The 13,600-nt window shown below is 34.0% G+C and overlaps 1 protein-coding gene across 1 annotated transcript; it reads right to left on the bottom strand.

Moving 5' to 3' along the window:
- Positions 1-8,878: 8,878 nt before the first annotated feature.
- Positions 8,879-11,952, bottom strand: LOC139875113 (serine/threonine-protein kinase D6PK-like). The gene is made up of 3 exons (XM_071862478.1): positions 11,855-11,952; positions 10,390-11,495; positions 8,879-9,914 (listed from the first exon to the last, which is right to left on the bottom strand). Exons 2-3 carry the CDS (start codon positions 11,448-11,450, stop codon positions 9,047-9,049), a joined length of 1,929 nt encoding a protein of 642 aa, XP_071718579.1. The 5' UTR covers positions 11,451-11,495; positions 11,855-11,952; the 3' UTR covers positions 8,879-9,046.
- Positions 11,953-13,600: the final 1,648 nt, after the last annotated feature.

Genomic DNA, 13,600 nt, shown 5'->3' with positions numbered 1-13,600 from the left:
TATATTGATGATAGAAATTTTATTAATATTATTAACAATAATAAAATTAATTGTATTATTTTATAATAATAATGATTTTAATAATGATAACAATGATATAAGTAATAATAATAATAATAATAATAATAATAATAATAATAATAATATAATTATATTTTAAATTGTAATTACATATATTAATATTTCAATTTGTTAATTATGTAATATTTAACAATTATATGATATATACTCATAATAACATATATTTAATATTTATACATTTTAATATATATTACAATGTACACATAATCATCATTTATATATAAATCATATTCATATGTATACTTATTTTAACAACCTTACTAATTTTGTATATTTTAGTTTAATTAGTTATTATTTATTATATACACCTACATTTATATATATATATATATATATATATATATTTTTATTTAATTATTTGTTTAATTTCAAACAATAGTTCGTGAATCGTCAGGCTTGGTCAAAGGGGTAACTGATTATCAGAATATAGATTTCAAACTTTCTAAACTCAATATTACAGATTTTGCTTATCGTGTCGGAAACATATAGAGTTTAAGGTTTAAATTTGGTCGGAAATTTCCGGGTCGTTACAGTTTCATTCGACCAAGCACATCACCGTGGGGAGCTCCTGTTTTGTTTGTCAAGAAGAAAGATGGTACATTCAGGTTGTGTATCGACTACCGAGAGTTGAACAAACTTACCATCAAGAACTGCTACTCACTACCGAGAATCGACGACTTATTTGATCAACTACAAGGCTCGTCTGTTTATTCGAAGATCGATTTACGTTCTGGATATCATCAAATGCAGGTGAAGGTGGATGATATTCCAAAGACTGCTTTTAGGACGTGTTACGGTCATTACGAGTGTATGGTTATGCCATTTGGATTGACTAACGCACCAGCTGTGTTCATGGACCTCATGAACCGAGTGTGTGGGCCATATCATGACAAGTTTGTCATTGTTTTCATCGATGACATACTTATTTACTCGAAGAATGATCAAGAGCACGAAGAACACTTGAGAAAAGTACTAGAGTTGTTAAGGAAATAAAAACTGTACGCTAAGTTTTCAAAGTGTGCATTTTGGTTGGAAGAAGTTCAATTCCTCGGTCACATAGTGAACAAAGAAGGTATTCAGGTGGATCCAGCAAAGATTGAAACCGTTGAAAAGTGGGAAACCCCAAAAACTCCGAAACACATACGCCAATTTTTAGGGCTAGCTGGTTATTACAGGAGATTCATCCAAGATTTTTCCAAAATAGCAAAACCCTTAACTGCATTAACGCATAAAGGGAGGAAATTTGAATGGAAGGATGAACAAGAAAAAGCGTTTCAATTGTTGAAGAAAAAGTTAACTACGACACCTATATTGTCATTACCTGAAGGGAATGATGATTTTGTGATATATTGTGACGCCTCAAAGCAAGGTCTCGGTTGTGTATTAATGCAACGAACGAAGGTAATTGCTTATGCGTCTAGACAATTGAAGATTCACGAGCAGAATTATACGACGCATGACTTGAAATTAGGCGCAGTTGTTTTTGCATTAAAGACTTGGAGGCACTACTTATATGGGGTCAAAAGTATTATATATACCGACCACAAAAGTCTTCAACACATATTTAATCAGAAACAACTGAACATGAGGCAGCGTAGGTGGATTGAATTGTTGAATGATTATGACTTTGAGATTCGTTACCACCCGGGGAAGGCAAATTTGGCAGCCGACGCCTTGAGCAGGAAGGACAGAGAACACATTCGAGTAAAATCTATGAATATAATGATTCACAATAACCTTACTACTCAAATAAAGGAGGCGCAACAAGGAGTTTTAAAATAGGGAAATTTAAAGGATGAAATACCCAAAGGATCGGAGAAGCATCTTAATATTCGGGAAGACGGAACCCGGTATAGGGCTGAAAGGATTTGGGTACCAAAATTTGGAGATATGAGAGAAATGGTACTTAGAGAAGCTCATAAAACCAGATACTCAATACATCTTGGAACGGGAAAGATGTACAAGGATCTCAAGAAACATTTTTGGTGGCCGGGTATGAAAGCCGATGTTGCTAAATACGTAGGAGAATGTTTGACGTGTTCTAAGGTCAAAGCTGAGCATCAGAAACCATCAGGTCTACTTCAACAACCCGAAATCCCGGAATGGAAATGGGAAAACATTACCATGGATTTCATCACTAAATTTCCAAGGACTGCAAGTGGTTTTGATACTATTTGGGTAATAGTTGTTCTTTCCAAATCATCACACTTCCTGCCAATAAGAGAAGATGACAAAATGGAGAAGTTAGCACGACTGTATTTGAAGGAAGTCGTCTCCAGACATGGAATACCAATCTCTATTATCTCTGATAGGGATGGAAGATTTATTTCACGATTCTGGCAGACATTACAGCAAGCATTAGGAACTCGTCTAGACATGAGTACTGCCTATCATCCACAAACTGATGGGCAGAGCGAAAGGATGATACAAACGCTTGAAGACATGCTACGAGCATGTGTTATTGATTTCGGAAACAGTTGGGATCGACACCTTCTGTTAGCAGAATTTTCCTACAACAACAGCTACCATTCAAGCATTGAGATGGCGCCGTTTGAAGCACTTTATGGTAGAAAGTGCAGGTCTCCGATTTGTTAGAGTGAAGTGGGGGATAGACAGATTACGGGTCCGGAAATAATACAAGAAACTACCGAGAAGATCATCCAAATTCAACAACGGTTGAAAACCGACCAAAGTCGACAAAAGAGCTACGCCGACATTAAAAGAAAAGATATAGAATTTGAAATTGGAGAGATGGTCATGCTTAAGGTTGCACCTTGGAAAGGCATTGTTCGATTTGGTAAACGAGGGAAATTAAATCCAAGGTATATTGGACCATTCAAGATTATTGATCGTGTCGGACCAGTATCTTACCGACTTAAGTTACCTCAACAACTCGCGGCTGTACATAACACTTTCCACGTCTCGAATTTGAAGAAATGTTTAGCTAAAGAAGATCTCACTATTTCGTTAGACGAAATCCAAATCAACGAAAAACTTCAATTCATCGAAGAACCCGTCGAAATAATGGATCGTGAGGTTAAAATACTTAAACAAAACAAGATACCAATTGTTAAGGTTCGATGGAATGCTCATAGAGTACCCGAGTTCACCTGGGAACGAGAAGATCAGATGAAGAAGAAATACCCGCACTTATTTCCAGAAGATACGTCAACACCTCCAACTGCTTAAAATTTCGAGACAAAATTTATTTAACAAGTAGGTACTGTAGTGACCCGAACTTTTCCATGTTTATATATATTAAATGAAATTGATATTTACATGATTAAGTGTTTCCAACATGTTAAGCAATCAAACTTGTTAAGACTTGATTAATTGAAATAGGTTTCATATAGACATTTGACCACCCAAGTTGACCGGTGATTCACGAACGTTAAAACTTGTAAAAAACTATATGATGACATATATATGATTATATATATAGTTAACATGATATTATGATAAGTAAGTATCTCATTAGGTATTTTAACAATGAGTTATATACATAAAATGGAGTTTATTGAATTAAGAAACTCGAAACGATATATATAACGATTATCGTTATAACAATGTCTTACTAAATACATATGAATCATATTAAGATATTGATACACTATGTTTAATCATGATAAATGATAAGTAAACATGTCATTAAGTGTATTAACAATGAACTACATATGTGAAAACAAGACTACTAACTTAATGATTTCGAAACGAGACATATATGTAACGATTATCGTTGTAACGACATTTAAATGTATATATATATCATATTAAGATATATTAATATATCATAATATCATGATAATATAATAATTTAACATCTCATTAGATATAATAAACATTGGGTTAACAACATTTAACAAGATCATTAACTTAAAGGTTTCAAATCAACATTTACATGTAACGACTAACGATGACTTAACGACTCAGTTAAAATGTATATACATGTAGTGTTTTAATATGTATTCATACACTTTTGAAAGACTTCAAGACACTTATCAAAATACTTCTACTTAACAAAAATGCTTACCATTACATCCTCGTTCAGTTTCATCAACAATTCTACTCGTATGCACCCGTATTCGTACTCGTACAATACACAACTTTTAGATGTATATACTATTGGTATATACACTCCAATGATCAGCTCTTAGCAGCCCATGTGAGTCACCTAACACATGTGGGAACCATAATTTGGCAACTAGCATGAAATATCTCATAAAATTACAAAAATATGAGTAATCATTATGACTTATTTACATGTAAACAAAATTACACATCCTTTATATCTAATCCATATACCAACAACCAAAAACACCTACAAACACTTTCATTCTTCAATTTTCTTCATCTAATTGATCTCTCTCAAGTTCTATCTTCAAGTTCTAAGTGTTCTTCATAAATTCTACAAATTCTAGTTTCATAAAATCAAGAATACTTCCAAGTTTGCTAGCTTACTTCCAATCTTGTAGAGTGATCATCCAACCTCAATAAATCTTTCTTATTTACAGTAAGATATCTTTCTAATACAAGGTAATACTCATATTCAAACTTTGATTCAATTTCTATAACAATAACAATCTTATTTCGAGTGGAAATCTTACTTGAACTTGTTTTCGTGTCATGATTCTACTTCAAGAACTTTCAAGCCATCCAAGATCCTATGAAGCTAGATCATTTATTGTCACTTCCAGTAGGTTTACCTACTAAACTTGAGGTAGTAATGATGTTCATAACATCATTCGATTCATACATATAAAACTATCTTATTCGGAGATTTGAACATGTAATCACTAGAACATAGTTTAGTTAATTCTAAACTTGTTCGTAAACAAAAGTTAATCCTTCTAACTTGACTTTTAAAATCAACTTAACACATGTTATATATCTATATGATATGCTAACTTAATGATTTAAAACCTGAAAACACGAAAAACACCGTAAAACCGGATATACGCCGTCGTAGTAACACTGCGGGCTGTTTTGGGTTAGTTAATTAAAAACTATGATAAACTTTGATTTAAAAGTTATTCTTCTGGGAAAATGATTTTTCTTATGAACATGAAACTATATCCAAAAATTATGGTTAAACTCAAAGTGGAAGTATGTTTTCCAAAATGGTCATCTAGACGTCGTTCTTTCGACTGAAATGACTACCTTTACAAAAACGACTTGTAACTTATATTTCCGACTATAAACCTATACTTTTTCTGTCTAGATTCATAAAGTAGAGTTCAATATGAAACCATAGCAATTTGATTCACTCAAAACGGATTTAAAACGAATAAGTTATGGGTAAAACAAGATTGGATATTTTTGCTTGTTGTAGCTACGTGAAAATTGGTAACAAATCTATATTAATCATATCCTAGCTAACTTATAATGTATTATACATGTATTCTAATATATTATGTAATCTTGGGATACCATAGACACGTATGCAAATGTTTTGACATATCATATCGACCCATGTATATATATCATTTGGAACAACCATAGACACTCTATATGCAGTAATGTTGGAGTTAGCTATACAGGGTTGAGGTTAATTTCAAAAATATATATGCTTTGAGTTGTGATCTAGCCTGAGACGTGTATACACTGGGTCGTGGATTGATTCAAGATAATATATATATCGATTTATTTATGTACATCTAACTGTGGACAACTAGTTGTAGGTTACTAACGAGGACAGCTAACTTAATAAACTTAAAACATCAAAATGTATATTTGTTATAGGTTCGTGAATCGACCAGTGGCCAAGTCTTACTTCCCGACGAAGTAAAAAAATCTGTGAAAGTGAGTTATAGTCCCACTTTTAAAATCTAATATTTTGGGATGAGAATACATGCAGTTTTATAAATGTTTTACGAAATAGACACAAGTAAATGAAACTACATTATATGGGTGAATGATCGAAGCCGAATATGCCCCTTTTGCTTGGTAACCTAAGAATTAGTAAACCGATCTACTAATTGACGCGAATCCTAAAGATAGATCTATTGGGCCTAACGAACCCCATCCAAAGTACCGGATGCTTTAGTACTTCGAATTCGTTTTTATCATATCCGAAGGATTTCCCGGAATGATAGGGGATATTCTTATATGCATCTTGTTAATGTCGGTTACCAGGTGTTCATCATATCAATGAATTTTATCTCTATGTATGGGATGTATATTGAAATATGAAATCTTGTGGTCTATTATTATGATTTGATAATATATAGGTTAAACCTATAACTCACCAACATTTTTGTTGACGTTTTAAGCATGTTTATTCTCAGGTGATTATTAAGAGATTCCGCTGTTGCATACTAAAATAAGGACAAGATTTGGAGTCCATGCTTGTATGATATTGTGTAAAAACTGCATTCAAGAAACTTATTTTTGATGTAATATATTCTTATTGTAAACCATTATGTAATGGTCGTGTGTAAACGGTATATTTTAGATTATCATTACTTGATAATCTACGTAATGCTTTTTAAACCTTTATCGATAAAATAAAGGTTATGGTTGTTTTAAAAATGAATGCAGTCTTTGAAAAACATCTCATATAGAGGTCAAAACCTCGCGAAGAAATCAATTAATATGGAACGTTTATAATCAATATGAACGGGACATTTCATTGTTCGAGGGTGTACTGGATTGTGCAAGAAGTACCGCCGGTGAAGACGAAGTTCCCGACGACTGAAGATTATTATTGGGGTTGTTCATCCGATTAAATTGGAGTTCCTCCATTGATAACATGGACCTAACGGTTTCAAAAGTTGGAAACGTTTCGCGATGTAGAATAATATGAGCAGCGTGCGGATATTTACCATTAAGTCTGTTGATCGTGTAGGTGACAAGATCGGGAATCAGAAACATTGGACACGAGATTTTTTAGTTGTGTAGCAATCTTTTCGATCTTCCGAAAATACTCTTCAATGGTTTGATCACCTATGGAGATGGCCCGTAACTCAGCAGTCAATTCAACAGTTCGAGATCGTTTGTTATCTTGGAAGATCTTTTGAAGAAAAGACCACGCCTCGAATGCATTTGTTGGTTTAGCATTGAGAACTCGTTCTAGGAGCGATTCGGATATAGTGGAGAATATCCATGCTTGAACAACCGCATCAGCTTTTCGCCATGTTTCCGAGGCTTGTTCTTCGATGGTTGGGGCTGCTTTAATGAATTTTCTAACTTCAAAACCCTCACAATGAATCGTGAACAGCTTACTCCAGTGAGGGTAGTTTAACTTTGTAATATCGAGTTTGATAGGGATGAGGTGTGAGATCGAAGTGACTGTGTAGACTTTATCGTATGTGGCCATTGTTTGATGTTTGTGTGAAGAAGAAAAAAAAAATAAGAGCAGATGATGGCTTTGTTTGGGCGTAAGAAAAAAAAATAGGGTTGTAGGGAAAAAGGAAAGGCTCTGATCTATCTATCTATATAGTCTAATAAACCTCTAAAATGATGACATCGTCATTAAACTAAATTACCATTTACTTTTCATAATGATGATGTCATAATTATATATTAATTTAATTAAAAAAATAATATAAAATCTGTTATAAAAGGAAACATTAATCTCTCATAAATTGTAATTTTATTTTTTCTAAAAAAAATTCAAAAGTCATTTATTATTGTTAATAATTATTATTATTATTAAAAATATAAATATAAATATTCAACTTTGAGCGAACTTTATGTTTGTAAAATCAACGACAAGTTTCTTAGTCGGAATCCGTGGTTCAACGGGGCAATAAACCAAATGACTTTAACACTTACATTCGCTTTATACTTAAAACATATCATTAAACTGTTTCGTTTAAACAAACCCGTGTTTTCACATGTCATTTCACTAGTTACCATTAATTAAATATACACATGATATGCAAATAATAATGATAGTTGATTTGTATTGATTGACGATTATAATGAGATCAGTCAAGCACATATATAGCCATCAACATAGCCTAAATGTAAGTGGCTAACATAGATGGGCCCTTATAAGTTGGGCTTTCATGAATAAGCATACATGGATAAAGGGAAATTGTTCAAAATACACTTTTTTTAGGCTTCAAACAAAATACACTTTTTTAAAAATTGTCTTTTTACACCATTCGGTAGACGGAATTTCTGTCTACCACCTTTATCTGTCGTCTACTACCATTTTTACAAAGTAGTAGACAGTAACAACAAGGTAGTAGACAGTGAGAACAAAGCAGTAAACAACCAATTACAAGGTAGCTGACCGTCTACTGCCTTGTTATTATTGTCTACTACCTTGTTGTAGGTGTGGACACCAATAATACATATCAGTCGACACCTACAACAAAGTGGTAGACAGTAACAACAAGGCAGTAGACGGTCAGCTACCTTGTAATTGGCTGTCTACTGCTTTGTTCTCACTGTCTACTACCTTGTTGTTACTGTCTACTGCTTTGTAAAAATGGTAGTAGACGACAGATAAAGGTGGTAGACAGAAATCCCGTCTACCGAATGATGTAAAAAGTCAATTTTTTAAAAAAAGTGTATTTTGTTTGAAGCCTTAGAAAAAAAGTGTATTTTCATCAATTTCCCATGGATAAATCTATCACATAAGTCCATCTACACAATCGAGTTCTTCAACCTTGATTAAAATCACCATGGTAAAGGGTAAAGAGTAGAGTTTGTTTAACAAAAATACTTTCTCACAACTGATAGCAAGATTCGAACTCTAAATCAGTAAAACTTCATTTGCAAGTTCACTTCCTAAAAAGAAATGAATTAGCTAAGCTAAACGTGTATAATACATTCAATTCAAGTCCATAAAAACACCACTAATTCTAGCACACAAAAAAAAACCAAATATAAGAGTCACTAAGTAACAACATAGATATAGTAGTCTAGTAGATATTAGATATATATTAGTATTATATATAAATAATAACAACCAACATATTAGATATATAGACTATATTAGACAATATAAAGGGGGCTAAAAAAACTCGAAATCCAAATAAGTACCCCCAGACTTCACATCATTCATTCCAACCATTGTTTTACTACTGTTATTACCTGCCTCAACTGTATCGCCTGCCTGAAAATTCACAGGTTGTGGCTCCACCTCCACAGGCTTCGGCACTTCAGGAGGCGTGCTGCAACGAATCAGGGCCCAGTTCACGCCTTCAAAAAACGGGTGCTGTTTAATCTCAGTGGCTCCTCTTTTGACTCCAAGCCTGTTTTGAGGCTCTTTTGCGAGCAAACCCTTAATAAGATCCCGGCTTGCATTACTAGTAGCCGGTGCTTCTGGAAACTTTAACTGCTGACCAACCACATTGAACAAAGTGGCTCGATTTCCTGCACCCTTGAAAGGTGTTTTGCCGTATAATAATTCGTGTAAAAATATCCCGAACGTCCACCAATCAACAGCGCTTCCATGTCCTTCTCCTTTGATGATTTCGGGAGCTAGATATTCGTGAGTCCCGACAAAAGACATGGACCTGGCTGCAGTTGGCTCTGCAACGAGTTCAGGCAGTGATCCAAAAAGTGGGGTCGGGTCAGCTCGTGAGTTCCGACTGGTTTTCTTTTTGCTTTTTTGAGGAAAAATGCGTGGGAGGAAACATGAGGGTTGGATGCATGCTGATGTGGGCTCGATACAGGACGGTTTTCGTTTGGAGAGATCAGAATCTAAAGACGATCTCACAAGAGTAGGCGATACTGCACATCTTAAGGAAAGGTCAAAGTCAGACAGCATTATGTGCCCGTCATCACGTACCAAAACATTTTCAGGTTTCAGGTCGCGATACACCACTCCCAGCATATGAAGATACTCGAGCCCTAATAAAACTTCAGCAGCATAAAACCTGCATCAAAAAAGAAACATATAAAACCCAAGGTTGCAAAACTTGCTACTCGGGAGAATCGGTTGGGACTTTGGAAAGAGTATTTGGCAATTCAAGGATTAATCGGATTGGACTTTTTATATATATTTAAATAATAAAGTTCAAATTTAAGTGTGTACATATAGAGGAAAAGAACCATAACATAGAAAAGCTTTAACATAATTGTCTAAAACATAAATATAATCATTCATTTAGTTCAAAAACTTTAAAATTTTAGTTTAAATTAATGTTGAAATGCCGACCAATTATCAATTTAACCAACTTTGACCCACAAATCCGATCTTGACATATTAACTGACGTTGACCAGTTAATTAAACGGGTTTTGAAAAATCGTAACAGACTGTTCTTAAAAAGGAGTAACTAGGGATTATAATCAGGAGTAATCGGGGTTTTTTACAACAGTATAAAACCTATAACAAGCGTTCAGAATCATACCTTGCTGCAAGTTCTGAGAAATGTCTTCCGGGTTGACGTTGTCTTAAAGTATGCAAATCACCTCCAGGACAATATTCCATAACGAAACAAGTAAACCGATCTGTTTCAAAATGGGTATACAAGGTAGGTAAAAACGGGTGATCAAGCAGTTGTAAAATCTCTCGCTCGGTCTGGGCTCGTGCCAACTTCTTTCTGCTAGCAAGCGACGCCTTATCCATAACCTTCATTGCAAAGTAACAACGGGTCCCACTCAACTCGGATAAATACACGCTACCAATGTCACCACAACCAAGTCGTCTCAACAACCTAAATTGATTCATACCCAAAAGCCCATCTCGAGCCCGTATAGCAAGAATAGCCATCCACCTAGGATCATTCCCTTTGTGAGGCTTATTACCACTGCTCGTAAAACTACTCCAGTTACTATCGTCACTTGGCCCGCTACTATCACTTGCTCTACTAATACTCGATTTCCCACTTTCTAATGAATCTCCTCGAATGCTTCCTTTTGTACTTACGATCCCATCACTAGGATGTACGCTCGTGCAACAACTGTTACCAATACTCATACTAAGCGGGCTTACATTACCACTAGGAGGTAAAGAAATATCCCAAATACACTCCTTTTCTGAATCTCGATGCAGGGGAGAACTTTCGATCGAGCTTTTTACTAACAATTTGTCGTCGGGTGGTTTGACTTTTGTTTGGTCAATGGGCACACACACCGGGCTCATCATAAGATCGATATCAATAGGTTCAGGTGGGTGACTGGCTCCTGAAAACGACGTCGAACCGATTTCATCTAAAGAATCATCGCTTTCTTTAAATGTAATCACATCTAACATAATCTCATCGATATCATTTAACGAGTTTTTCCCTTTCCATTTTCTCACGGAGACAGGTGGAGCCGAATTACGAAATTCGTACGCTTTGGCTCGATTCATATCATCTGGAACCAAACTAAAATGTGTGTTCGATAACTTCTCCATATCGAAAATTTGGTTGTGAACAGGAAACTTCGTTGATTCATGTATCCTTTTCATTTTTTGTTCAAAGTACATTATATCATGATATAGTACTATTGAAGTAAACTAACTGAAACAACTCTGAAATACAAAAAAATAACAACAATTAACAACAAACTTCAACTGATAAACACTTGATCAAAATAAACTAGAAGAGTATTTGCATAAAACTAAACAAACGATACAGCAATAAAAATTAAAATAATACGAGAAAAAAGTAATTCTGTTGGATCCCTAACTTCATTTACAATCAAGTAAGACAAACTTCATTCACATTTCATACTATAATTTATTATATATTTAAAGCATTTTGATATCTAATACTGAAAAAGCAAAGGAACAAAAAAAAGGCAAACTAAAATTAAGTAAAGTAAACGACAAGCAGTCAAGCACAAAAAGTAACGGAGTACTTAAATATAAATCAATAATCAATTTATTACCTTCGATTAACAGCAAAATAAGAAGGAAATGAAGAACTGGACCATAGATTTGAGGAGATAGTGCTAGTAAATGTTAAAGAGATGAATGAAATAAATTTGTTAGGGTTTAGGTGATTTATTTTTTTTATTAGAATTAAAATGGAAAAGATATAGAGATAAAGATAGATGTGGTCTGCTGTGAAAGGAAAGGAAAGTAGTGTAGAGTACAGAACGGCAACTGCTACTGCTGCTGCGACTAGCATTACCATTAGCAATAGCATGACAGAACAATGACTAAACATGCTCACTTTTACTTTATTTTATTTTTTTTCTTTTTTCTTCCGCTTTAACTTTTTCCGTTTGAATAACATATATCAAATCAATTGCATTGTACGGGAGCAACTAATATTTCTTTTTTATGTAAAAAATTGTTACATTAGTTTCACTAATTACATAGTTCGTCCATCTCTTTAACCTCTTTAATAATGGTTTAAATTTATACAGTAGTACTCTTAAATTTAGTCACGTGTAAATTTTTTTTTTTTTTTTAACCTGGTTATCCAAACGGTCAACTTGACTAATCCCAGGGCGACTACTCGCTACGCGAGCAGCCCGGAGTCATTGCAAGCGAACCTCCGAGGCCATGAGTGGATAACTGTGGGTGCCTGGAATCGAACTCATGACCTCCACTATAGAAGGCCAGGGTCATAACCATTCAACCACCACACTCATGGTTAGTCACGTGTAATTAACAATAAGAGTATAAGACCATTTATTATAGCGATGTGCGTGGTTATATAGTGTGAGTGTTTTTTCGTTTCAATTTTTGTTGACTAGTCGGTATGAATTTTTAATGTGTAGTTACAATGATCTAGGTTTTGGTGTGGGTTAAAGGTGGAATGTTGATGTGTCATTTAATTTTTATCTTTTTATAATTAAGAGCGCTCCTTACGCGGACCGACGATGAACTTTTGTTGAATTTCAGCGAGCACAACGGCCCATGTGCAGTCGTTGTTGGAGGCATCGTGGTGCCGTTCTAGGGGCAAACCACGAAAAACAACGATAGCGAGGTCCAATTGGGAAATGTGATTGGTTCCACCTCTTTCACCCTCTGAAACATACAAATTTTGGGGAGTATTTTTTGTTTGATGAAACTATGAAAATAGATGACGATGATGATGAAAGATACTTGATGGTGGCTGCAACAAAAATAAATAAAAAGGAGACATATAATAATGTAATTATATTATATTATATTATATTATATTATATTATATTATATTATATTATATTATTATATTATATTATATTACACTTATATACTAAACCTGAAAGTTGAAACAACTATTCATTTCGCCATTTGTTGTCTTTTTATACAAAGACAACCTACATATCATCTCACTTTTCCCTTTTTTCGGAAAAACATATCAACTTGTATCCATGAAAAAGGCGAAATTTCTAGAATTTACAAAACGATAAAACTTCCGAGCTAAATTAAGACCATAACTACAACTAAAGCTCATTTTAACTATATATTATATTACATTATATTATATTATATTATACTTATATACTAAACCTGAAAGTTGAAACAACTATTCATTTCGTCATTTGTTGTCTTTTTATACACAGACAACCTACATATCATCTCACTTTTCCCATTTTTTCCGGAAAAACATATAAACTTGTATCCATGAAAAAGATGAAATTCCTAGAATTTACAAAACGATAAAACTTCCGAGCTAAATTAAAACCATAACTACAACT

Source organism: Rutidosis leptorrhynchoides, chromosome 1 (genome assembly GCF_046630445.1).
Source record: "Rutidosis leptorrhynchoides isolate AG116_Rl617_1_P2 chromosome 1, CSIRO_AGI_Rlap_v1, whole genome shotgun sequence".
NCBI classification, from domain to species: domain Eukaryota; kingdom Viridiplantae; phylum Streptophyta; class Magnoliopsida; order Asterales; family Asteraceae; genus Rutidosis; species Rutidosis leptorrhynchoides.
Note: the sequence above shows the minus strand (reverse complement) of the source record. Positions and strands in the feature narration are given on the sequence as shown.